Below are 27,747 nucleotides of genomic sequence, written 5' to 3'. Positions count from 1 at the left end.
AACTCATCTGCCCCCACCCTCTCATGCCGGGTGAATTGGAAGACATTTTTCCCGGCCATGGTTTACATAATCCACTGAAACTTTTTTTAAGTCGCATTGATCCTCCAGAAGTCAGCAGCTGCCTTGGCTGTGCAAAACAAAATATTGAGAATAAATAGTTTCTTTCTTTTTAAAATTATTCAGTTTAAGGTCATCAGACTTTAGATGAGTGACCCTGCAGATTTATAAGGCATTCTGCTCAGCAGTCTTTTAAATAGTCATATACGAAAGAGCCATGCTACTGGTTTGGACTTGGTCCCAATTCTTGGTAAGGTTTCACAATGTCATACATGACTAATGGACTGGATGGCACTGGATTCTGCGGCAGCTCTTGCCATACTATGCCACATGTTGGGAGAATTGTGGGATGCAGAATGGAGGGAGTCCTTGTCAGAGAGAGAAAGCATCATAGCATATGCCTGAATGAGGAAACAAGAGAAAGAGAAAGTGGTAAACACTGCAGAATGCACTTCTTTGACATTAAACCATGTCACCTATATGGAAGCAGCCAAAATTTGATCCCTAGAGAGTATTTTGTATTCAGTGGAGGTCTAAATTTGGATTTATGTATACAACATCTGTTAGGTAAAGCTCTGCCAACCTTTCCTTTGACATTTTTTGACCCACTAATAGTAATAATTCTTTACCCTCATCACCCAAGGCTGACAAAGAACTTTAAAAACCTTCAGTAGTAATTTCCTGGGTGGTTTCAAGACAAGAACACAACGAAACCCCTTTGTAATTGCTTCCAAATAACATTCGAAACTGGGATTGAAATATCAGCCTAGCTAAACGCTGCTGAACAGAGAAATGCCATGGACATAGTGAGCAACTCCACTAGGAGGCGACAGCACCTCTGGCAACAGACACATCCCTAGGGAAAGTTCACTAATTCTCTTGAGTGGTGCAGTCACACTAACTTGTGAAAATACATCTGGCCAAGTCCTCTCAGTTGTATTGGAGCACACCCACTGACTACAAGTGATGACTCCAGCAGGCTTGCACTGGTGTATCTGAGAGCAGAATCCCACTAATTACAGTGATGTAATCTCTGCATATGTATACAGGAATACATTATACAGCAACATACTGTTTTTTAAAAATATTCCATATACCTACATATCATGGGCCAGATCCTTAGGTTGATTACACCACCCAAGAATATGCCCCCCTCTTTAAAACAATCTGATATCCCATTTGCTCTGATAGTAACCACAGAATGGGGAGAGCAAATTTTCAGGGCTTACTGTGGATCAGGAGCACAAACCTTTCTGTTGTGATTAAGATGACTCTAGTTTACCACACACCAGCAGGTCCATCTTTTGGATACTCAGTGACAATGAGCTTAAGATGAATTAAGAATTTACCTGGGTCTTGGATTTCCTGTACAATGGTTGCTTTAGATCCTCTGGCAGGTGTGAAGTATTGAAAGCTGCCAGTTCAGCTTCAGTGTATTGATTTTCTTCCATCTTCCTCATTTTGAGGCTATCTGTGAAGTGCCTTATGTGATCCAAAGCAGAGAGTCCAGTCTTGGTATACTCATCCTCTTTATACCTACAAAAATGTGATGGAGGTTGTGGGTTTTTGAATGTAATTAAAATCTTTTGCATGCCTCCAAAAAAGGTCTTCTTATAAGGACTCACCAATATAAGTCCTACACCAATTCTCATCTATTTAAGTCTGCTCTAAACTGCCTCACTTTTAACTTCACCAAAAATCATAAGCAGCTACAGTATGGTCCAGCAGGTAAGGATAACGGCATGGGACCATTGCACAAGTCACAGGCAGCTAGTAGGTGCCAGACAGCATATGCTACATGTTTATATATGTATCCACTCTGGCCTGACAATCGCTCATAGCTCCCTGTGCCAATTATTTCTACTCTTAAAAGGAACTGATTGCCCAAAGGGGCTGAGAATAGGGCTGGTGTCAGCCAAATACAGGTGCACACTGACATTGCTATTGGGGTTAGCTCATTAGGGCTGTTTCCTAGCATGCTTGCCAGAATTTGGTCCTTGGAATGCTTGCACTGTTTTCTTTTTTTTTCTTTTTTACCTTTATTTGACTGTACCATTTAAAATACTAGGAAGAAACCAACCTGCCAGGGGAAGCCTTGCAGTTCATTTCCAAAGTACTTGTTTCTTCGTAGTCATCCTCAGGGCTCCCTTCATGTAGGTTACTTGTAACCGGTTCCTTGACTGGCTTCCCTGCAATTTCACTTTCTTCGTCTTCCTCATCCATCACTGCTTCATCTTCTGCCTCTTCATCATCCAGCAAGTCCGAGTTCTGACTTGCCACCAATGCTTTCTCATCCTTAAAGTGGCTGCCATTCATTCTAAAAGAAAATAAAAATCAATCAATCGATGTATAATCAGGCTTATGAAATCATACCAAGTAGAGCTGAAAAAGACCTCTCCTGCTGCCAATGCAAAATGGTCCCTTCCAGCATGCTTTGTAGTGTTTTGTACTCTTTAGCTTTGAACATCAAGGAATTATTGTTGTGAATTCTGTTTAAAAAACAATGAAATATTATGGCCCAAACTGCATGGAATTCCACTCTTAGTTTTGGGAGCCCATCCCACTCCATTGTATACATAACCGTCAGGAGGTGTTTTCTGATGTTCTTTTTAATTTTTCCCGTCCTTCATTTAATCATAGTACTCCTACTTATACCAACTAGCCTTGGCAAAATAACCTAATGAATTTTAATGGGAGCTATAGAGGCTGAGAATCTGAATTTTTTAAAAATGGCCTCCAATAGTATGCTCACAATTTTGCAAAATCAAATGCAGGTGCAATATTTTCTACAATAAATTGTGCTCACAACTCCACTCATTAAGAAGCCCGCTTATGTCACTGCACCCACAGATTATGCATGGCATCTGACTGGGTGCAACTGCAGGTACAAATAATTGTGCCCGCAGTTTTGCACCCACACTGAAGTCCAGGTGCAAAATTACACCCACAATGATGGGAGGCTGGATTGAAAGGTGGCCAAAAATAAGGGCTGATGTCAATAATGAAAAGGTCCCTTAATTCTCAATATCTAATGCAATGTTTTAAGTGAGAAGTGAAACCAACACTCTTATTTAAATAATAATTATAGCAATACACATTTTGAAAATTCAGACATATCATTAAACTGTCTTGTGCTTTCAGAGCAGGTTCGCTCTTTAGGGCCTGTTACAGCATATTCTACAACGGGTGCTAAGTTCATGCTGACCTATAGACTTGTACTCTGTAGCATGTTTGATTAAGGGGTTTTATCCTGTAGGTTGCTGAATAACTTTGGAGGTGCTCAACTTTTATTGACTTAAATGGGAGTTAAAGGTGCTCAGCTCTGCCACAAAAATGTATACATTGATACATGCTGAGCCATCTATGCAGCTGGTGTAAACTGGCATAGCTCCATTGACGTCAGTGGAGCTATGTCAACCTATACTAACCTATGTAGCTGGCCCAGTGTTTTTATGTAAGAAATAACACTGCACTGGTTGGCTCATTTATTGTTTTAATTGCATACGTGGCCCTTTGCCTTCCAGGAGTACAGCTATAAAAATGGAAACTTTGTTGTCTGTACAGAGTTAGCTTGAGAATATATGTGACTTAAACCATGCTGCATGATACAGAATATACTGAGAATTTTAACACAGGAAGATGCCTCATGAAAACACATTAGATATTGATGTTTGGTTTATTGTTAATAACATCTTTACTTTCTTAACCAAAAGCTTTAGCACACCAGAAGTGGCCATGCCTGCTGGCTGCATTCCTCTAGGGTCATTGTGCTCCTGTATACGTGCAATGAGATTTAATCTATTTGCTGTCGCTTAGTTTTTCCAGGAAATCATCATATGGCTAACTCCTTCAAAACCGCACTGGGAATGATTCAGTAATTGGCCATGTCATGAATCACTGTCCCCACATAGTGGCCTTTATGGCATATAAAAAAGTTGTTCCAGTTGTGCCCGCCAATGGGCCAACATCCCCCACATCTCATCATCTACATGACAGTAACCATTATCAACCGATATCACTCAGATCTGACACCCTATTAAAAAAATCAGGAAGTGATCTATTTGCAACACAATGACAGAATCCCTGAGTTTGCACTGAGTCAAGATAGTTGAACTGCAAAGGAAATAGAGGATAATTATTCAAATAGAGTCAAAGAACAGATATCTGTAACATCTTTTATCTAAGTATGATGATGACATGTTTTGGACAGACATAAGAAATTATTAATCATGGCTCCAGCTGACAACTTGCTAGTTATGCTAAATCAAGACTGTTAGAAATGAAAGGGAAATGGACTAAAACCAAAGTAACGAAAGCCATATGATTAAGAAAACAGATTCACTAATTTTGCTTTCAAGTGCAGTAATTTGCCAAGGATAAAACATCCATCAAAAATAGACTGAAGCCCTGAATTTAGAAAGGAAAAACTGTATGACCCATCAACCTTTTCTCTTTACTGCCTTCCTGTTGAGACATGTTGAGACCAGATGTGCAAAAAACAAACAAACAAACAAAAACCCCAACAACCCTCATTGCCGGTCAAGATGGAATGAAATTTGAATATGCATGTAATAATTTAATCAGTTGCCTTCATGAATATTTGTCTTACATCTACTATTGTTGATTCCAGCACAAAGACAAATTGGAAATTGAAAAGGGGGATGAACGTATTCACTATCAGCAAACAATTTCTGATATTGATAATCTGATGCAAATTAACTGAAAGAGGCAGACAAAGTTGGAGCCTTTATACTACTTCATAGAGTATATGGTTCATATACATGCTCAATATGGTAGCCTTTAAAATTAGAAGCAGACAAGCTCTCTCATGACCTTTATGCTTAGCCATATTTTTATAGTAGCTGAACATTCTTAGAAGTTGTTATCTGTTCCTTATTTATAGTTCCTTATAGTTAAGGAAAAATTAGATTTACATATGCACTTAAATCATACCCTGACAGAACGAGAGTCTCATATGGCTAGAGTAGCGTGAATTACTTATTACTAGTAGTTGTACTAGTGACTTCATGGTAGTGAGCACTTTACCTGGCAGTAAGTGTATGCAGGACTGGTGCCTTAGTAATGGCCTTGCATTTGTACTGAGGAATTAAATTTAACTTCTTCCACTTTGTTAATTGCCCATTTACCTTTAGATTACAATGTTCTTTCTAATCCTCTCCGCACATGGCTGACAATGCTGTAGGGTCTGTGATTTTCAGTGAATTCAAAATGGAGGCAATTTATAGTATGTTTAAGTGGACAGGAGAATTGGTGTATGGTAGCTTTAAATTGGGAAGCCCTCATAAAAATAGACAGCTACCCATTAAAAAGATGTTTCCTGATGCCTAGTATTTGCTGTACTCAGGGATTTTGCTGCCTATCACGAGATGATGTGCTCTGGTCTGTATGTATACAACTAAAGTTGTGACATGCTCATTTGAACATATGCCTTTGTTTCCAGGCTTTTGTTTATTCATCTAGGTTGGTGTCAGCACAATTGTTTTGCTAAACTGATTATATGACAATTGTGACAGCAAGGATGCTAAAACCACTTCTGGTTCAACTCAGCCAACTTCCTTTTTACAGTACCCATAATACTCAAAATAGCAGTCATGGGAAAATTAATTGGGAAAGAAACATAGTCATCTTCAGGAGCTGTCTTACTACAGTGACATCTTACCTTTCTTCCGAATTTCTTGGGGATTGGTTATTGTGGTTGCTGTTGCCGATGAAATTCCGAATTTCTGTAAAATAAGAATCCTCTTTGTCATCCAGAATTGCCCCCGTGCTTTCAAGTTCTGAGTGAGGTGAAGATGTTGCAGTACCTTCAAGAAGGTAAAATTGGGGAGAGGATTGGTCATTTGCATTTTTCATCCATTTAATCCTTTACAAACTAATTTAAAAATAAAATTTTCATGTGCATCATTTTAGGACAGCTGCCAATATGAAACCCCTAAGACAGTTTTCAAAATAGTCTGTGTGTGTGTATGTATTTCATATTTTGGCTGACCACTTTCAAACATTATTTAAACTTCATAGCACCCAGTGAGGGAGGGAAGTATTATTAACTCCATTTTACAGATGGGTCAGCTGAGACACAGAGAAATTAAGGGCTAAATCTTGTTTGCATTGAAGTCTATGGCAAAGCTCCGAGGGACTCCAAGATTGTGTCTTAAGTCAGTGGTTCTCAAACTAGGGCTGCCGCTTGTTCAGGGAAAGCCCCTGGCGGGCGGGCTGGTTTCTTTACCTGCCATGTCCACAGGTTCAGCTGATTGCGGCTCCCACTGGCCGCAGTTCACCGCTCCAGGCCAATGGGGGCTGCGGGAAGCGGCGTGGGCCGAGGGATGTGCTGGCCGCCCTTCCTGCAGCCCCCGTTGGCCTGGAGCAGCGAACCGTGGTCAGTGGGAGCCACGATCGGCAGAACCTGCGGTCGCGGCAGATAAACAAACCGGCCTGGCCCGCCAGGGGCTTTCCCTGAACAAGCGCAGCCCTAGTTTGAGAACCACTGTCTTAAGTGGCGTGCCCAGTATCACACAGTGAATCAGTGACAGACAGACAAGTTCTGTGCTGTAATCATTAGAAAAAACAAGGCTGGTTCCCACCTTCTCAGGGACACACCTTATTACGAACAGGGGTGATTTGCTTGTTTAAGCCTGCCAGTCTACCTGACTGCACAAGTGAGGCAGATACAAAGCCTTTAAATAAATATTGGTGATAGGCTGTTACTCAGAACTGGTGGGCTTTAGCCCTGTCCCTTCCAGCCACTGTTTTTAGTTGAGTCCATTGCATATGTTTCCAAAAGGGCTGGAGGCTGAGATCTAAGAAAGGAGTCTAGTAATTTACTCATTATCAGACTCATATGAGAGGAGCAGCAGGGCCAAATTCTCTGCCTGGGGAATAGTTAGACATTGGATTTCAATGTAATTCATGGATAGTGGACATTTGGTAGAACTTTAAGTCTAAAGGGCTGATGTAGAAGGCAGCCACAAAGACAGCTTGCATACTGGGTGTTATTTCTCTGGTTTACATTCATAGCAGTTGCCTTTACCAAAAATTTCAGTGTCTTTCTTTCCTGTCGCCCTGTAGCATCAGTAGTGTCAGTAAATAAACCTGCGTGTTAGACCCGGAGTTTCAAATGGAACATAATCTTACCTCCTAGTTCTGGAGTATAGTTTTGAAAATGCACATCACTGATATAGTTACTGAGGTCTATAATTGGATAACACCCAGGAATATCAATGAGAGGCATCTATATGCATCAAGGAAAAGACAATCCCTGCATTTGATACATGTGTTTGATTATTTCTAGTTAGGTAGATAATGAATTAAAGAGAATGCAGATAGGCATTTTAAAAAAGTCTACAGATTTCTCAACCAAGTGTTATGCACTGTCTCACTATCCCCTTCCTCCCCCGACCCCAGTGCTACTTTCATGGCCCATGAAATCCTCAGATGTGGCTCTCTTGATTTTGTGGGGGACCTGGTCCAATTTGTGGCAGTGGGGACAGGAGGAGAGAGGCTCCACTGGTGAGAGCTGCTGGTGGTCTGAAAATTTTAGGGGATGGCAAGAATAACCTTGAAGGCACTCCCCAGAATTCTAAGGCAAGGCCTTCTGCTGACAGCAGTGTGATCATGGAGGTTGCATGAAAAATCATTTTGCAGGCCAAAAATACTATGGCTGGCTTGAAAAAACCCCCATAAAATTGCATTAAATTATAAAAAGAAAAAAAATCTATGCCTCTTGAAAATCACTGGGATTGGTGCTCCTAAATCATTTAGGTACTTTTGAAAATCACACTCCCAATACCCAGAACCTGAGAACAAATGGTGCATATTTCACAAAGCCAGTGTTGAAAATGAGCAGGAAGTACTTGTATATTAACACTGGATAGCTCTCTGGTGCAGTGAAAGGGGAAAATGATTACATACCAGACATGTTCCCATTCTCATGCTTTTTTAAATGTCTGTCTAGATTGGTTTGTTGACCAAAACACCTGTCACATAAGTGACATTTGAATGGCTTCTCCTTATTGTGGATGTTACGGACATGCCTCTGCAGGTTAGACGATATGCTAAAAGATCTGTCACAGTATTTGCATCTAAAAAGAAACAAGAGGAAAAGAAATTGTTTATTAGTAACTGGAATAATAATCAGAATAAAGGGTAAAGAGCATTTCACAAAATGATTGTTCAAAACACACTTCAGACCCTAAATTCTCCCCTTTTTTCTTCTTTTCTGGATTTGCTGATAACTATTGACTCGATCCCACTCCAATTGCAGTCAAACGCAAAGCTCTCGTTGACCTAAATGGTACAGGGTGGCACCCGAGGGGCCCAATTCTCTGCTTCTTCCCAGAGCTTTCAGACCGGTGGAACTCCACTGACTCGTGACCTACAGGTGCAATTCAGCGAAGTGCTGAGTAGCCTTAACATACACTGTAGCTAAAAGGAATTGCGGTTGAGCTTGCTCAGCACCTCACATTTAGGAAGAAGCATAATATTTCTGATTTATTAGTTAGCATAATTGATTCCCATGTATTTAAAAGTATTGCCTGCAAAGTTGAGGAGTCTGAAAAACAGTAGAGCATAATGCTATTGTTTCATGTGCTGCCAATACAATACAATTAAACACTTTTGGAAAAAAACATGAAACAAATTCCTTTTAATACTCAAATAAGGTAAAACAGGCCACTTTGTCTTTGCAAAATTATCCTGTGTGATTACATCTTTTTTTGAGGAATTAGTTTGCTCAGTTGCTAATCCCAAAGGAAATTCAGTTAGCTTCCAAAAACCAGCAATAAACAATCCAGATCTTTAATACCGTGCCAATGTGGGTAGTTTAGTCTATCACTCTGGTACCAGAGGCATCAATTTTCCTACTCTGTAGTGATTTGGAGTCCCTAAAGCCTTTACTGCATTGCTCTTTAAACCATTACTAAGACATACTCTAACTGTTCCAAATTCTCTTTCTGGCAACTAGCCAATAGTCTTCATCACCCTCGTTTTTCAATCGTCTTACTTTTCCTGTGCTTCAAAACATGTCCATTACACTCTGAACAGCATCAGTTTTTCAGTGCAGAAATTGTCCATTATGCTTCTAATTGTTTCTGGCTTTTATGTGGTGGACAAGCGTAACATGCTTCAAGATGCAGCTTCAGTCATGAATAAAATTAGATGCAAATCCCATTTCCCAAAAAGACTCCAGGAAGAAAAATTCATCACAAACAATGAGATTTTCAGCTCTTTACAGGTTCTTAAGTGCACAAATTTGTGTGTTTGTTTTATTGGAACATGACTTGGCTTCCTTCCAACTGATTTTCAATGAATATTTCATTTTCAATAAGCTAACGCTTCAATTCTCATTTCTACATATGCATAACTATCATGGATATTAATAGCAGCTACACATGCTTGTCAACAAGGGATTAAAGCCAACTATGTTTCTGGTAATTATACATAGTTCAGAAAGAATTCAAATTAGACAGGAAGTAAATTTATACACCAACATCTTTGAAACTGTTTTTTGTTTTAAATCACATAATCTAAGGAGCACCTGAATTAAACATAAACACTACAAATAATACTGCTGTGTTTTTAGGCTGGGATTTACAGATGTGCCCAAGTGATTTAGGAGTATGACTTCCATTGAAAATCAATGGGACTTATGCAGCTCCCTCACTTTTTGAACCACCTATCCTCAAATGTCAGTCATGTGCAGTGGGTGGGATTCTGTTACCACAGACATCAATGGGATCAGAGTTAGATAGATCTACCTGTTATGTATCTAAATAGGTACATCTACTAAGGGCCTGAACCTGAGATGCGGTGCACCTGTAACACCCGCTGAAGTCAAGGGGAAAGTCAGCACCAATCCAAATCAGGTCCATCCATAATAAGATCTTTGGAATGTATTTATTATGGATGAATTCTGAAATAATCATATAATCTTACATTTAATACAGCACTTTTTATTCTGCAAGGTCCCAAAGCAATTACAAAATTTGAATGTGGGATACAGGAATCTTCTTACTCACAACTGGGATGCTTCTACCTCTGGGGTGGAACATGGAACGGTTGAAAAGTTTTGACCAGGATGAAAAGTTTTGCTGTTGTCTAGACCAGGTGCTGTTTGTTTTAAAGACATGTTTTAACTAATGAGTTTTAAATCCTCTATGTAGCCAGGGTACGTTGTATTTTAATATGTGTTTGCTGGTCAAGGTGATCCCACTCTCTGTTGCAGTAGTTACCACAGGTTTCTGCATATCTGTGCAGTGGTCACTGATCATTCCTGAGACTACCTATACCTCACCATGAGCTCCCTCTTAGAATTGCCTAAAAAATGGCTCTTGTCACACTCAAGGGGTCGTACAGCCCCTCTTCATGGATTCTCCAGTGCTTGTCCCTTCCCATACAGTTCTACATTATTTGGGGCCTGCTTATGCAAAGGGATGTGGAGGAGGATTTTGACCAGAGTTTGTAAAGTGCTTTGAAATAAAAAGTGCAATATATATAATTACAGCTATAACTTCCCCCCATCCTCTACCCTGCACACATACAACCTTTAGAAGGCTATACATGGTAAATATCACATGGTTTTTCATGGGCATCCTGCAATACAACTGTAGTTAGATATAAGCTTGATTCTCAAGGAAGAACGAAAAGCTTATGGAAAGTTTATTTGGACCAACATTACAGCTGGTAAGGAGCAAAATAATGCCACTGGGGTCAAAGTGGCATTCCCTCCCTACCCTCAAGTTAGGCCAGGTGCATTAGAAGGGCCTTTGTCTTCCACTAACACAACAAGCACATAGCACATTGCTGAAGGCAGGGCACTAGGCTGGATTGATTACTGGTGTGCTCTGTAGTTACAACAGCCAGTTTCTTCTCTGGATAAGAGATCCTATAGGAGATCCTATTTCTGTGCATTAAGGCAAGTGGGAGAGTCTCTGCAGTCAGGAATAAGGTCTATCATATTGTCAAAGAATTTTCAAGAACTTCATGTCTTCAAGTCCCTACCCCACACCCTGCTTGTAACATCTACCAAAAAGGAGCTGAGCTTTGAGACTCTCATCAAGAAGTGGCGTTATAATGGAGGTAAATATCCTTCCTCAACCCTACCTTGTGAGTGAACATGCCCAAATAGAGTTGGGAGCCAAGGCAGCTTTAAATTAGACCACTGCCTCACAGACCCTTAAAATTAGTGGAGTGTCGTTGCATACATAGGAAGGAGAGGGAACATCAAATTTCCTAATTCTGCACACACCAACCAGCAAATAATACTATGAACAAAATTAAAAACATTTCCTAATAATGATACTCAAAATCCCAAAGTGTTTTACAGACTAATTTATCCTTACCACACCTCTGTGAAGGAGGCAAGTACTATTGTACCTATTTTTCAGATTGGGAAACTGAGGCACAGAGATGGTTAGGGCTGAGATTTTCAAGTCGCCTTGACACACAGTTCCCATTGAAATTAATAGGAGATGTCTAAATCTTCAAGACAGCTTTGAAAATCTCTCCCTAAGGGTATATCTACACTGTGATAAAAAGCCTGCAGCACTGAGTCTCAGAGACTGGGTCAGTTGACGTGCGGTTACAGGGCTTGAGGGTGAGAAAATTGCAGTGGAGACTGTACCACTGACTCATGGGCTCAGAGGGCCCATAGCCTGAATGCCTACGCTGCAATTCTACAGCCCAGCAGCCCAAGCCAGCTGACCTAGACTCTGCGACTCACTGCCATGGTTTTTTTATCTCAGTGTAGACATGTCCTAAGTGTCTTTCCCAAAGGAACTGAAGGCCTAATCCAAAACCTAATGAAGTCAACGGAAAGAATCCCATTGATTTCAATGAATCATAGAATCATAGAATATCAGGGTTGGAAGGGACCCCAGAAGGTCATCTAGTCCAACCCCCTTCTCGAAGCAGGACCAATTCCCAGTTAAATCAAATTTCCTAATTCTGCACACACCAACCAGCAAATAATACTATGAACAAAATTAAAAACATTTCCTAATAATGATACTCAAAATCCCAAAGTGTTTTACAGACTAATTTACAGACTAAATGAGCCCGTAATGAGTCAGTGCCAGAACTGGGGACAAAACACAATATTGAACTCCCATTCCCCTGCTGTAAACACTAGGCCATGCTCATGACCACAAACACATTTTATTATACCTGTAAGGCTGCTCTCCAGTGTGCGTCCTCAGGTGACGTGTTAAGTTAGCCGATCTTGGGAAAATCTTGCCACAGTATCTATGATTAGAAAACAGTTTCTATGACAAAGTCATCGCAGTTGACATTATTTCACTGTGAACTGCATAATGCACCAGACGCATAGCCATAATTTAATCAATCCTGTATGGTACTGGGATTTCTTAGGCATTTAAAAAATTCAACGAAGGCATCACAGAAATATAAATAACCCATGAATGAAGCCTGAATTACTGGCACTTGCTAGATTTCCTTGCACATAAGCAAGCAATTTATGCAAACAGACATTAGTTTTAATTACCTTCCAAAATTCTAATCTAATTAATTCTATATCTTTCACATTCATGTTTTAGAAGCCTGAAAATCTGTTATTCAAGGCTTAGAATTCTGATTTGAAGTAAGGAGATTCAATTCTTTCCATTTATTCTATGTGTCAGCAAATGTGACATCATTCTGTGCATTGAATAGGATCAGAGCAGACAAGATTCAAAGACCTAATCCATCAAGGTATGTTTCTATAACAACTTGTCTTGAAAGGTGACATGTTTTCAAAAAGATCAGATAAACTGATATGCCAGTGTCAAATACCCTAGCATTCTAGAGATGATATAGAGACTTAAATAAGGCAATTTTAAAAATCATTCTACCATTTCCCTAATATTTCACAGGGAACAATAAAACCTTCTCAAGGCTCCCAGGTAGCATTCCAAGAAACAGCATGATTAGAACAGTTACATTAAGGACCTTCAGCCCAACCTTGCATGGTAATAAGCACTCTCAACTCCCCCTGAAGGTAATGTGAGTTACAGGTGCCATGCATAAAGGATGCATGCAGAAGCTTTCAGGATTTGGCCCTCCATTTTTAACATACAGTTTATTATTTCATACCAAGCATGACTATACAAGCATGACCCTGATCCTGCTCACGTTGACAAAATTCTGATTGACTTCATTCATACGTGCAATGACTATGAACGTATAGTTTTTGTTCAGATTGTAAACATATGTCCTTATAATTCATATATTTTGTGAAAGATCCCTTCTGACATTAGAGGCAGATGGTCTGAGGAAAGCAGCCCTGTAGCCTGTGATCAGAAAAATTAATAGTGAAAGCGCATTTATTAATATAAAGGTGATGAGGAAATTTGGGAACAAGCTTGTTTATGCAATATTTTCAGCCTCATTTATCAAACTCGAGTGATGTAGGACAAGTTCCTCATATAATAACAAAAAACAAAACACTGTTTCTATGTTTGACTGAATAAAGAGCACTTTGAAATACTATAGACCTTCCATGATCTCTATTAATCATCCAATCAGGAGTAATTTCTAAAGTAAACAACAGCGTCTTTTGAAAGCAGAGAGGAGATGTTAGGAGACCCTGTCATGATTAGCTCAGCAATTACCTGCAGGTATAGCGTTCCTTGCCCTTCCTCAGGAGGTTTTCTGGTAGGGCACTCGGTGGGGCTCGGAAGTTAAACATGGAAGGGACAGATTGTATGAGTTCACTAGCTTCTGGTTTCAGGGCACTAAAACTCTCTAGTTTTTCAGCCATGTTTTCTATAGCTGACATCTGCAAGAGGAAAAGGAAAAAGGAAAACATATCACAGTGAAGGTGCTCTTTTTCTGTACAGATAATTCGAAACACAAAGAACTCCATTCAAAAAATGACTGTGCATAGAAAACTATTTTGGTTTTTCACTCTGTGAGTAGGACAAAGTGATGGAAAACTATGTTATCACAGTTTGAATAACACAAGTAACTTTTACTGACAGTAGATCACTCCACAGCAGTGATGACGTTGTACCTGACAGTTCCTGTTCATCTAGCAGATCATGTTTCCTAATCTCTGTACATACTAATAAATAACTAATTCTACATGAGAGCTACACTAATTGGTATGAAGGCTTATAAAATATTTACGTTCAAATACTTTTTTTTTTGCACTACAATGTAGATTCCTATGCTTTTCTGCTACATTGTTTTAATATTCTTGCTCCTATAGTAATTATTTGTAAACTCTGTATAAGGCAGATCCTACACTTGGGCTTGATCAAGTAAAAATAATGGGTGATCTGGAGTTGTCTTATGGCAAGGATTCTTGTTCCCACTGAAATCAGCTGGAATTTTGCCACTAACTTGAATGGGAACAAGATCTGGCTTTACATGCACATACCACAAAAAGGATATGCTGTCTAAAAAGGATCACTTGGAGAAGCTGGGTCTTATTGGAAAGTACCTGTAGCTGGTAGCGGAAGGATTCTTTTTAAGTTAGCACCTGCAATTTTCAGATATAAATCTGACCCAGTGTATACACTATGACCTTGAAGATAGCAAGTCACATTCGGATTTGAATTACATGGTGTAAATCCAGAATTAAGTGGAATTACACTCTCTAATCTAAAGGAGGGCAGAATTAGCCTCATAGGCCACAGGTGTTTACAAGCCTGATAGATCAGTTCCCATTAAGCAGGAACTGATATATACTGTGATCTCTTGGCAAAATTTATTTTTTTCCCCACTGTTTCGGGATTTCTTTCTTAGCGTTCTAATCTCATATGCTAGCTGGTTTGACTGCCCTCACTCCATTCATTAAAAAATATTCTGTAATAATACTCAAAAAGCACGACGGCCAACTTTTTCAAAAGTGATTTTGGATGCCCAAGCTTAGACACCTTAAAGGAACCTGATTTTCAGAGTGTGGGTGCTCAGCACTTTCAGGCCACTTGAAGATGTCTCAGGTTTGGCACCTCAGAAAATTACCCCAAATCATCTGTCACGTTTGGAAACCCTGGCAACACTGCAGAGTTACTGTAGAACATGGTAACACTTGAAAATAAGAGTTCCCTCATCTCATTCCCCCCTCAAAAATCACAGTGCTCCAACTCAAGATTATAAGAGGCATGCCACTATGCAGTCTTCTGAGAAAACTGACAGAATGGAAGCTAAAGAAAAAAGCCTACACATTTTACAAAGAAGGAGAAAGTTACTTTAAAGCTCTTAAGACTAATTCTCCTCTCTCTTCCCACAACATAAATAAAAAAAACATTTCTAGTGAAGTCAATGGAATTACACTATCCCAGTGTAATAACCCATGTCTGCCTCATTATCCAGTGTCTAATAGTAGCTTACTACATGAGTAATGCCACTGAAGCTAACTGATACTAAGGATGAGCAAGAGTTGCAGAAGGATCTGATTTGCCTCTCACACAGACTGGGGTAACTCCACTGCATTAAGAGGAGATACTCCTGATTTACACTGGAGTAAGGGAGGGCAGAATCTGGCTTACAATGTGCAAGGAGATTATTTTTCATAATTCAACATATTAATAAAGTAATATTCAAGAGACAGAATATTTTTCATGGAACCTTCCTCTAAAGTCTGTGGCGCAATTGGTCTGATTTTGATGCTTTTGTTACAAAAAAAATTGTTGCTTGAAATGACTATTCATGTTCTGGTTAGCTCAGGGTTTTTGGGTTTGTTTTGTTTTGTTTTTCCCTTTGCCTCATAGCCTGCCCTCTCATTTCATGCTCAGACTCCTAATGCGCACTACAAATTGCAATGTACAGGGTACCACTGCCAATTTGCCAAATGTCTTTCATCAGACATGGTGCAAAAAATCACAGAGGGAAGTCAAGATACATTTACTTGTCAGGCAACGAATGTGAAAGCATTGAGAGGCAGTAGGGGCTGTAAGCTCTGGGGTTTGATTCATAATCACTCAGCTGCTAAAACATTCTCCATAGATGCAAGTGGACAGCACATTTGTCAATATGAAGGATTTTGACATGTACTGATCACAGGGCTGAGATATGTAATGATGCTGCTTCTGGGATAGGAGGTAATTCTGTCCCAGCAGAGCAATGTCATTATCAACCCATATAGCTCAACATCACGATATATTTATTTTGATACCTCTTCATATTCTTCTTTACTCAGAATCGATTCTTAAAGCATTTATGATTGTATTTCCACTGCCTTTAATTCCTTCTAATTGTTCCTGGCAAGTAACCATTCTGATATTTACTATTGCAGAGAATAGATGGCTTGAATGAAAAATAACCTTTGGCCTTCCGGCTGATTAGCACTGACAAGACAGTGCATGGGTTATGATAGTACATATTTATGGTGAAGAATAATAAGTGCATTGAGGAGGATAATAAATGTTTTTATTTATGTACATATAATACTCAAGTCAGTTTCATTATATAGGGGTTTTAGATCAATTTTTGATCAAATCAACATTTTTCATGTACATGGATCCCTACAGTAATATATTAAATAAACTATTTTCCTATTTACATTTAAAATGACTTCATCATGCTTAGTATCATTGTTTTATTTGCAGCTTTGGGGCGTGATTCTTCTCTGGCAGTGATGTAAATCAGGACTAAGTTCACCGATGTCAATGGGGCTACACCAGTGTGAGGTCAGAATCGGGTCCTTAGTTTCTTATTCACAGAAACCACAAGCACTTCCAATTACTGAAAAGCAATAACAGCTTTTTAGAAATACATGCCCTGCCCTAAGAATTACTACAGTTTTTTTTTAAACAATGTAGAATGTAGTTACCTTATGTGGTTTATATTCTTAAAGAAACACACCATCTCCAAGAGGAAATATTAAATATTTGGGGTCAGATCCTCAACTGGTGTAAATGAATATAGCACCACTGAAGTCAGTGGAGTTACACCAGTTTACATCAGCTGAGGCTATAGCTCCCAGAATCCAAACAATGCACATTTTTAAAAGGTAATAAGGAAAATAATGACTATTAAAAGGCGACTTTCCTTTGCTTTGCAGCCAGCCAGACCTGAACTAAAGTAGGGATAAAAGTGAGGGAAGGGTAAGTTATTAACTCCCTTCCTTCCTCTTGCACATATACTTCTTTTCCCATTTGTATTCCTTCCACTCATCACCGAGAACCACTGAAGCAACATAAACACTATCAGTGAATCCTTCCTTTCAGCATCTTAATGCTGGCTATGGTAGCACTTTGCGTCAGCTAGAAGGAAGGGCTGTGGTTTCCCCATCAGAGCAGATCCTCTCCCCCCTGCTTCCCCCCCCCCCCAAAAAAGCCCCTCTAAGGCAGAATTGAGATTAGAGGATATACCAGCAATGTAAGGTCAGAAAACATTTCAGGAATGGCATAGTTATCAAAGTAGCAGCCATTAGAAACTCAGGAGATTTAGAAATGATGTTAGATTTAAAATAAAGCAAACCACTTGAAAGCACGACAGTATTGGGAATTAGGGAGGGAGAGAACACCCCACCTTGCATTAGTGTTGCATTGTCTGTGGATCCCCAGTTGACCTTGATGAATCAGCTCCCCACTACCTCCCAGGTACTTCCTGCTCCTCTAGATTCCACACTTTGAGTCCTAATCCCCCTTCCCCAGCTTTGCTTCCCTATAGATCTTCTAAAGTCCACAGGGCCTCCTGTGATCCATAGTAGATCCCAGCGAACCATGGGCCTACTCTGGTCCGCTGTAGCTCCTGCAGCCCTATATCCCAAAAAATAGCATGTCTGAATGACTTCAAATTCTCGTAACTGATCACTGGTCTCTAGCCCTTCCTTTAAAGTGGAAATTCTTTTTCTGAGTAGTTGGGACGCTCCTGGCTAAACATATAAAATAAATCTCAGCCTTAACAATGGAGAGGCTGCAATGATCAGTGAAACACTGATCTGCCAGCAGGGTTATTTAGCAGAGTTACTTATGACAGGCACCCACCCTGGGAGGTTAGGTAGATAGTTACTGGAACAGGATGCACTTCCTCTAGCCTATGGTATCAAATCCAAAATCTCTTCCCACACCAAGATGCTCCCCTTCCACAACTTAAAGATAATATGATTCTTTAACACAAGGCTGCCCAGGGCAATGCACCACATTATAAGTGGAATGGGTTTCTGCAGCTCTTTAGCCCAAATTCTGATCTCTCTCCATTCAAGTGAATATTTAGGGTTCAGTTATCCCATCAAGGTACAGACATACCTTGGAGGCAGTGAAGAGCCAAGCCACCCCCAGGTGAGCTCTGGGAGGAATCGTGTCTCAAGGAAGCACAATTGCTTCTGGTGCTCCCAGGAACAAAGGGGGAGCACACCTATCACACTACCTCTCTGGACAATATAGTATGTTTCCCCCTTCATATCTGGGGGCTCATCCAAAGCCCAGTGAAGCCAATAAGCATCTTTCCAATTACTTCAACGGGCTCTGGAGCAGGCCCCTGAGAATGTTCACTGACCAGTATGAAGCACAGAGCATGGCCCCACACTTTCCACCTCATTTGGCTTGCACCCCAGTTCAGGGTAAGAGAGAACACTCCTTGTATTGAGGGAACACTGGCCACTGCATGGTGGTGCAGTTGTCAGGACAGGAAAGGCACAATCTCACTCTTAATGTAGAATTAGTGTAATTTATATGTCTACAGAGCAAGTTAGCAGAGGAGGTAAGAGAGCGAGAAGATTGCATTACATATTTTACATAAAGTTATTGCCTTATGGACAAGTAACGTCTGCTCCTAATCTGAGATCAGTGAATGGCAGTATTTTATAAAGAACTGTAATTTTTTCATTTACATATATGAGAGTTGTTGATTCTATCTGAATCCAGATGTCTGGAAAAGGAAGTAGCTTTACCCCCACCTCCCTCCTGGTCCCTAAGAGGCTATTAACTGCATACTGACGCAAACCAATATGTAGTCACAATTCCCTAGCGCTGACCCAAAAAGGCAGACATTACCATAATCGGATAAAACAAGTATTTTTAAACATTTCAACAGGCTAGATATCATCAACAAGGGTCTCAGACATTTGTCTTAAAATTTATTTGCAGCAGCAGAAAATCAGTGACATACATAAAGGAGAGTTTCTTTAATTTTTTTTTTTTTAAAAAGGATAACCTGATAGTATGAAATGATCTAGAAACTAGTGTCAATGAAGTGCATGACCTAATGTTTTACAAATTAGACTCCTTAATGCTATTATCATAAAAACAACTGACTTCATGGCCATAACTCATGGGAAAGGATTGTACAAACGTTTGTTTTCTATTTTTATTCGTCTTATTTAAAGGAATCTCAAAATCCTGATGATTAAAGTTCAGCAGTTCTACCTCCCTACCCCAAACTATAATGATTTCTTTAAAAGCATGACTTTCAATCAATTTGTTGTACTGCAATCCCATACCTCACCACATCACATTCATGTTCATGACCAAGAGACTGAATGACTAAATTTTGTGAAGTATCAAGTAAAGACCAAAATCTGATCTCAGGTATACCAGTGTAAATCCAGAGTCTCCATTGATACTGATATAGCTGATCTGGATTTAAACTGATGTAACAGAGAGCAGATCTTGGCCTATAACAAACACAATAAATGAAAAAGCATGGATAATTCATCGCAAAATGTGTTTCTTAGTTATTTGGACAACTATTTTAATTGTTTATCATAATTCTTCATAATGTTACTGCAAATGCTGTCCTAATTGAAGATGTCTTTATAGCACACTGCTTCTAAACTTTAGTGAGCAGTAGGGACAGAGTGCCAGTTTTTGGGGTGGAGATTGAATATATTGTGATCCATTCAAAATAGAGTGTTTCCAATTGATCTGCACTATAGGATTCATGCCACAAAGTGAAAAATAACCTTAAATAAACTTAAAATAGATGAGCCAGGATGCCATGAATTGAGATATACAGGTTCAAGCGACACATTCAAACCCTTCAAATTGGAGACAAAGCCATCCATAAATCAGCACTTTCTCCAATCAGTTTAACAGTATGCTTTCAATACATATTGTATTGCAGCTGTTCAACCATCATCATGGCCAGAGGACAAAAGAAAAAAATAGTTTGATGACATAAATTTGGGGACAGAGCCAACATTAGGGAGAGAGGGTGGAAGAAAAAGAATGTACTGAGATTTTTTCTGTTGCATAATTACCACAATACCACGCTGTTATTTTAAAAGTGTAGTGGAACCAGAGTGCATCATACAAGTCACTTAATCCTCCCAACACCATTAGATGGCACCATTTTGAATTCACTCCACTGAGGAGAAAAAATGTCTGGGGCCACTGTGATGATGTCAATGTTGCGCGGTCTATTTCTGTTTTATTGCTTGTGGCCGATATAAGATTTCAAATGGGAAAACATTTAACAACTTCCACTTAAATTGTTTTTTCCATGCCAAATTATAACAGGTGAAATTCATCCCTTTGAATGGGGCCAGCACACAGTGCCTGAGTTTCTCCAGTCCCACTCAATTCCTTAAAACAGGGTTCCAGTTCAAAAATAGGGTGTAAGCTACGTGCTGGCCATCTGCATAGGAACTAAATTCCATCCATTCGGTACAGCATTTTCAGCCCATTTCTATCACTAATAATACTTCATACATAGAGCCTGATCCAATGCCCATTGACATCAGTCTCCGCTTTGAATGGGAATTATATCAGGCCCTGAAGTAGCACCTTACATCTGAGGACTTTTTGAAGATGAGTAAGTATCATTATTCACATTTTACAGATGGGAAAGAGAGGGATTAAAACCCAGATTTACAGAAAGTAAGACTAAGGTCCACAAGTATTTTTGAATGCTTAACTGAGGTACTTGGGTTCTAAATGCGTATTTGGGCATCTAACTATTCATTTGCATGTGCAAATGCCCCCCCCTTTTCTTTTCTTTTACACTACTGAAGTCGCTCTGTTCACAAAAGTAGGCATGAAAAAAATTGCCTGGATCTCAGGCCACATTGTATGAAAATCTAGCCTTAGTCTTGAGACAATATCTCAAGTCACAGTGAATGAGCAGAAGAGAACATTGGTTTCCTGACTCTGACTCTCCTATTCTAGCCGCTAAACCATGATGTCAGGAGAATTCTGGGCTTAGTAGTTATTGGTTAATTACAGCTGCTGTAGGGGCAGCAAAGTAAGAACAAAACATTGTGTTATTTGGGGGTTATAAAAGTAGCCAAAAGAGTTAGTTGGATTTCCATACCAATTTGGTACTGGATTTAAATATGAGACTAAAGGAGGGGGAAAGCTTACTCTCAGTTTTACCCACTGATGCTCCTGTTCTCGTCAATGGGAGTTATATGTGCCTACGTGAAAGAAGAATTGGACCCAAAGGCCCAAATCAATGTGTGTTGTATCTGTGATGTAAGGGCTGAATTGGGTACGTTAAAGTCTAGAATCCAGAGGACTTTGATCATCAGATTATAACACCTGTAATGGAGGTAAAATTTGAAGCCTAAACTTTCAGCCTGGAGGCAAATGTCTTGTAGTAGCCTCACTAAAATACAACCAAAAGGCCATATGGACTGGTGAAGTCCTTACTTAGGCAAAACTCCCAGTGACTTCAATAAGAATAGACTGCAGGATTACATAGAAATAAGGCCAATGTGACATGGCAAGATATTATCCGCTACAGCTATGTCATTCAGTAGGAAAGCATGTGGCATATTCCATAACTATGCAGAGGGTTATCTTTCATGTTATGCTTTTCTTATGCAATTTATTTTACAATGTTTAAATAAAAATATAAGCAAATAACTTACCCAAGTTCTTTGATCAGGCAATTGGAACTGGGAGCAAAATTGAAACAAAAACAACACATTATTCCTGCATTGGAACCCTTATTGCAATCAATCTATTGTGAAGTTAGTTAAGGTTTCACAGTGAGTGGATTGTTTGCTTTTGGGCACACTCTACCTAAATGCAATCTTTGAAGTGGCAATTTATTGCAAAATATGACCAACTGACCTAGTCTTGTACAGATTTAGGGCCCTAGGCTTTATGGGGAATTTTTTCTGAGCAGGGACTGTGTAACGACTATAGGAATTGTACCTTAATATTTCTCTCTCTGTCTCTCTCCTCTAGTCTAAAAATCTACGTTAGAAGCCTATCCCATAGCTCTTATATCATCAGATTACAAGGATGCAAATTAACCTCTTGCTTAAGCAAATGAAAAACTCCAGGCAATAAATGTAGCTATAAAAATAAGTATTTGTAGAAGAACTGAACTATTTGAATTTATTTCACAAATGTTTTCTACAGAGATAATTTTACCCTACCATTAGAAGGTGAAAATACATGGTGGAATCTGCAATTACATTAATAACCTGGGGACTATAAGGATACCCACAAAAAAAGTTGCTCTGCTAATTTGCCTTTTTTGTACTAAATATTGGGTCAAATTCTATTTTGGAGTGCAGGGAGCGGTTTCCACTGAAGTTGATAAGAGGGCAGACTTTAGCCCTTTATGATTTGACAGGTTGTGCAATAGCATTTTTATTTTCATTTGCTGTGTTTAAAAATGCACATTATATTCAAGACTTCATGTCACACCATCTCTTACAAGTTAAACAGTCATCCCTAGCACCCAGATACATGATGAAAATGAAGACCAGCTGTTCCCATGTATTCTTTCTATTGCACAATCAGAGCCTGTATGAAAATGTGTGAATTGCTATAAATGTACATCATTTATCTCACTGAATAAATACTCTGTAACAGAGTACAGCTAAAGAAATTAATACAAATTTTAATATGGCCTCATCTGATATAACTCGGGAACACCATTTTAAAAAATTATAGGGTCATTATAGATCATCCCTCATACATGGTACAAGGGGACACTTCTTAGGCATGGTAATACTTTACACAGATGGATAATGATTCTCACTCAGGCCAAAGGGCAAACGACGTACAGACAAATGGCATTCTCACACTACGTTGAGATCTATGGGGACAAGTGAGCTTCGCTTGCCCATGGTCCCTTTGGTTCTCTCAGAGCAAGGCAACCCATCTTGCCATGCTGCCATTGATTTGTCTCCCACCATCCCACACCCTCTCTGAAATATGGAAAAGCCACAATTATTCCTCATTTTATATAGTGCCATACCTGTGCACTAGAGGCATTAATAAAGACACAATTCCTGCCCCCAAAAGTTTATAATCTACTTCAGAAAATCTCAGAACATGAAGCTGGCCAAAGAAGGGGACAGGGAAAGAAGAGACCAGGTGTAAAAATAAAGAGAGAGAAAAATCATATAGGACCGGACCATTTTAAATAGAGATTGTGGGGTCGGAACAACTTGCCTAACTCAGTCATAACTTATGATGCTGTAAATGACAACTCCTCCCCTAGCTACCCATAGCATTGACCTCCCACACTGCAGTCATGGAAGGGCAACAAGAGGTTGTTTGGGGGGAGGAGATACTACAATATGTTTGCCTTTTGTCACTGTGCACTTCCTCTCAGTTTTTCATGGGTTTTCTAGGGGGTTTGCTCCTCCTCTTACCAGACAGTGGAGAAGAGCGCTTACCCCAATATCATTAAAATGTTTGGAAATCCCAGGCTGAGTTCTCTGCTAGTGTAAATGGGTGCAGCTCCATTGACTTTAAAAAGTTTCCCTCATTTATACCAGCAGGGAATTTTGCAAGATCGCTGTGAAGAAAACACTAATGGTGAAATCCTGACCCCATTTAAGTTAATAACAAAACTCTCATTGACCTCAATGAATCAAGATTTCACCCTAAATGCCTAGTGCATCCTCTCTTGAAATCCTATCTCTACTGTATGCCTTTAACTCCCTCCTCCATCTTCCCTCCTCATGTGTTATTTATTTAGATTTATGCTGCACTATATAAAAGCCTGTCCAATCCAAACTCTGGGTACCTCTGACAAGCCCTGAAGAATACATTCATACATAACCAGACTCCATCATTTACCTACAGCTCACAGTACCCTAGCAGCAACATAAATATACTAAAATGTGATAAACTCCTCCAGCAAAACCACCAGAGCCCCCTCCCCATTTCAACTGAGCTACACAGATTTATGCAACCTGAGGACCTAACCATCACTGAATTTCTACCAGGCAGTGCAACACCTGAAATGTTCTCTCTGTAAATGTAGGCTCCTTAACTACTCTGTTTTTTTTCAAAACAGACCTAGAAATTGTCTTTGCAATACCACCAAGTCTCCCATCCTGCAGCCTGAACCTGTTTTCATTCACTTATTCATTAAAGGCTGAGAAGGAGGAGAAGAGATAGCAAAGGCCCTTTGTTAAAACATTCTGAATTGAGATTACTGGCCAGATTCTGCTCTCACTCGCAGCAGTACAAATCCAGAGGGGAAGCTCAGTGGAGTTATCTGGGATTTACACCACTGTGTCTGAGAGCATGGTTAAGTCTTTTCTGTGCATTGATTGTTAGTATCACCTGCTATGAAATGGAAACTGGAAGCACTTTCATAAAGAGACTGAAAAGGCTGTCTGGTTGCCTTGCAACTTTGGTAAGTATAGTACCTCAGTATATTCTGTTGAAACACTATCAGGTTGATTTTTATTGTAATACTTAGTGTTTAGCATCAACTATTCCCTTCATTTCCTACACCGTCAGTACATTAGTGCTTTTCTTCCTTTTCCAGCTGTGCAAGAACATTGCTCTCATGTATCTATGCTAAAGCATGGCAAGATCTGTTCTACACCGAAGCCAAAAAAATCCCACACTTGAGTAACTGAGCCTGACAACATGAGGTAGGTACGTACTCATTATTATCCACATTTTACAGATGCTAAATTGAAGCAGAGAGTTTCTATGGCCTACGCAAGAGCTCAGAGGGAGTAAATATCAGAGCAGGGAGTTCCTTACTCCCCTGTCCTGTGCTCGAAGCACTAGACCAACATGGGGAAGTGAAGTGACCCTGTCAGACTGGCACACTACAGGATAAGCAAGTGATACAAGGTTGCAAATAATGCAAAGAGTTTTGATCCAGGCTATCGTTAACCGTTTCTATGCCACGGTACGGATCCACAAGGTTGAAAGAGGCATATTATTTTCTTGACACAGCAAATGAGCAGCAGGACATTAAGCATATGACCAAAGAACCACACAGTCGCCTCATCGCACAATGTTAGCCGAAAGTCTTCAGGCATGGAAAGGGGATGTATTGCAAGCACATATTATTTCCAGTTATTCTACAAAGTTACTGAAACCATGGAGTTGCTCTGTGGTGAGCTGGAATAGGAGTGTTTGTACTGTGTCCTTTCTGAGTGTCTTTATATATATATATGTAACTTTGTAGAATAACTGGAAATAATATATATATATATATATATATATATATAGAAAGAGCCTGGTCTTTATAAAGGCTTTTACTTGGGGTGCCCAGATTTGTGGGCCCCACTATGTATCTGCAAAAAACGGCAAGTGGAAATGCTATCACTGATATCTCCAAATATGCAGCTGTACCTACACACCCTGTGCTTAAACTTATATATGGCAACATTGGTGCCCACAATTAATTACAGGGAGAATTACTTGAGGGTGCAAAACTGAGCAGCAAAAATAGAAGCCACTTTTCAATATCAGGTCCCAAATTCCATTGTCTCTCTGGGTATTGCTTAGAGATGGGCACAATGATCCCTCCATTGCCATTGGCCACAGCGGGGAGACTGCAGAAGCACAATTTGGTAGTAGCACATCTTGTTTGATCCATTCTAATTTTGTGGGGGAGGGAGCTCTAAAACATACATGTAGCTCAGATTTGGGTCCCACTACAACCAGAACATGATGGTTTAGCTGCAAAACATCATGAAGAACATGCTAATGTTTTTCCACCACAACGACATTGGAAAAATTGTGTGTTTTAGGAAATCCAAAAATAACTCAGACTGCATTCTTTTCTCTGCACCTGCTTTGAAGCATCAACAGGATTTGTTTACAATATTGAAATTCCAAAAATACTTACTTGCGGATGAAACAAGAATCCTGGGGAAGGTCTCAAGTACTTTTCCTTTAAAGCTTCAAGTGGGTCAGTTAACTTTCTTTTCTCTACTCTGTAAATGTTAAAATTGATTTGCTTGTGATGAATCAGTCTTAGGCATTAATAACTATTCAGCTACTTATGTTTAAAATAGTCAACAATACATCAGATAATTGGTTTCTTGGTGATAATGGTAAATGATAAGGAGGTACAGTCATCTCTTGATTTGTGCATGCAACTCTCAGGAGCACTAATGAGAGTTGTGAACATCCATTAAAAAGAGATTACACCATTTACATTGGATATAATCCCATTTCAAAAGGCCGATACTATTGATAATAGAAACTGATGACTAACTGCACTGAGCCCTGTTATCAAGAAATAGGGCCCGACTACATTTTCCAAACACAAGAAAAGCTCTCATTGACACCAATGGGTGCTTTTCATATTAGGCCTGCAGAAAGGGACCCTTTGGAAGCTCATCTTCCTTTGTGAGGAATTTAAGCCCTGCTCTTGCCAACCGCTCCACGTGGGCACAGGGATGCCCTTGCAAAGAGAAGTTAGCTAGATCCTGGCCTCGAGAAATGTAGTGAATTTGCCACAACAGAAATGAAGGCTACGTTCAACTGTGTGGCTTCAAGTAGTGAAATAGGGCATCTGATCGTTTAAAATTAGTAAGGCATTTTAGTTCCCCCTGCATTTTTGATCAGTAGTTTAAATTGTATCATTTATCAAAGGACTGATCCTGCATTCCTTACTCAGACATAATTTTCATTGGCTTCAATGGAAAGTCTGCATGAGTATCAACTATGAGACTGGCCCCATGTTATGCTGGTAGCATTCCTTTACTATTCCTTGACAAATTGCATTATCATGCACTGCAGTACTGTATAACAGTAAAAATTTCCACTAATTCAGAAATGATAAATTAATATGATACAGGAAACCTGTGGCCTAATACCTATACTGCATAAATTAAACCATCTCAATAAGTAACACAATGCTAACACTGTTCCTTTCTAATGTATACCCTTTATCTTATGCCAGAGAGTATTCTATGAAATTTTTGCCAAAAGCAAATTTTTGAAAGATAGTAATGAATTAAGATCATTTGTATTACAGTAACTTTTGATTTTTAACAATAGTCTCTTTGTGAAATAGGCCATTTAGATTATGAACAAATAGTTTTTATGGCTAATATTTCACTACTCCTATGTTTCCCGTAGATTAATTTAGACGTATGACTACAACTAATTACAGATATGCAGGCAGAGTATCAAAGTGCATACAAGTGCTGACGTACACAAGACCTGTGGTGAAATCCTGGCCCCACTGAACTTAATGGCAACATTAATGGGAGTTCAATGGATGTGAGGATTTCACCCCTGATTTCTAAGGGCTTGTCTACATGGGGAAAATGGCCTGGAATAGCTATTGCGCAATGGCGCTACATGTGGACATTCTTATTCTGCACTGAGTGTTCGCATGGGGAGTTAGTGTGGAATAACTATTGTGCTTTAAACTCACATGCTAGCTTATATTCCAGTAGCTTCCCTGTGTAGACAAGCATTAATATCTTGGCTCACTTAGGACCTGATCCTATTCCCACTAAAGTCAATGGTAAGACACCCATTGACTCATGAGGTGAGATCAGACCCTTAATGCCCACATATTTTTTTGTTTCATTTTGCAACCAGGCACACA

The 27,747-nt window shown here is 39.5% G+C and overlaps 1 protein-coding gene across 5 annotated transcripts in view; it reads right to left on the bottom strand.

Moving 5' to 3' along the window:
- Positions 1-323: 323 nt before the first annotated feature.
- The window catches only part of MECOM (MDS1 and EVI1 complex locus), a 58,357-nt gene continuing 30,933 nt past the window's right edge, over positions 324-27,747 (bottom strand). For 3 of the 5 annotated variants that reach the window (XM_077826213.1, XM_077826214.1, XM_077826210.1), the window contains 8 exons: positions 26,029-26,116; positions 13,680-13,846; positions 12,238-12,315; positions 7,987-8,156; positions 5,738-5,882; positions 2,138-2,374; positions 1,407-1,593; positions 324-458 (listed from right to left, as the gene is read on the bottom strand). In XM_077826213.1, coding sequence (XP_077682339.1) covers positions 324-458; positions 1,407-1,593; positions 2,138-2,374; positions 5,738-5,882; positions 7,987-8,156; positions 12,238-12,315; positions 13,680-13,846; positions 26,029-26,116 — 1,207 coding nt within the window. Of the gene's footprint in view, positions 459-1,406; positions 1,594-2,137; positions 2,375-5,737; positions 5,883-7,986; positions 8,157-12,237; positions 12,316-13,679; positions 13,847-21,829; positions 21,857-26,028; positions 26,117-27,747 lie in introns of all 5 variants that reach the window. The other 2 variants (XM_077826211.1, XM_077826212.1) reach the window with 1 other exon arrangement.

Source organism: Eretmochelys imbricata, chromosome 9 (genome assembly GCF_965152235.1).
Source record: "Eretmochelys imbricata isolate rEreImb1 chromosome 9, rEreImb1.hap1, whole genome shotgun sequence".
NCBI lineage: Eukaryota > Metazoa > Chordata > Testudines > Cheloniidae > Eretmochelys > Eretmochelys imbricata.
Note: the sequence above shows the minus strand (reverse complement) of the source record. Positions and strands in the feature narration are given on the sequence as shown.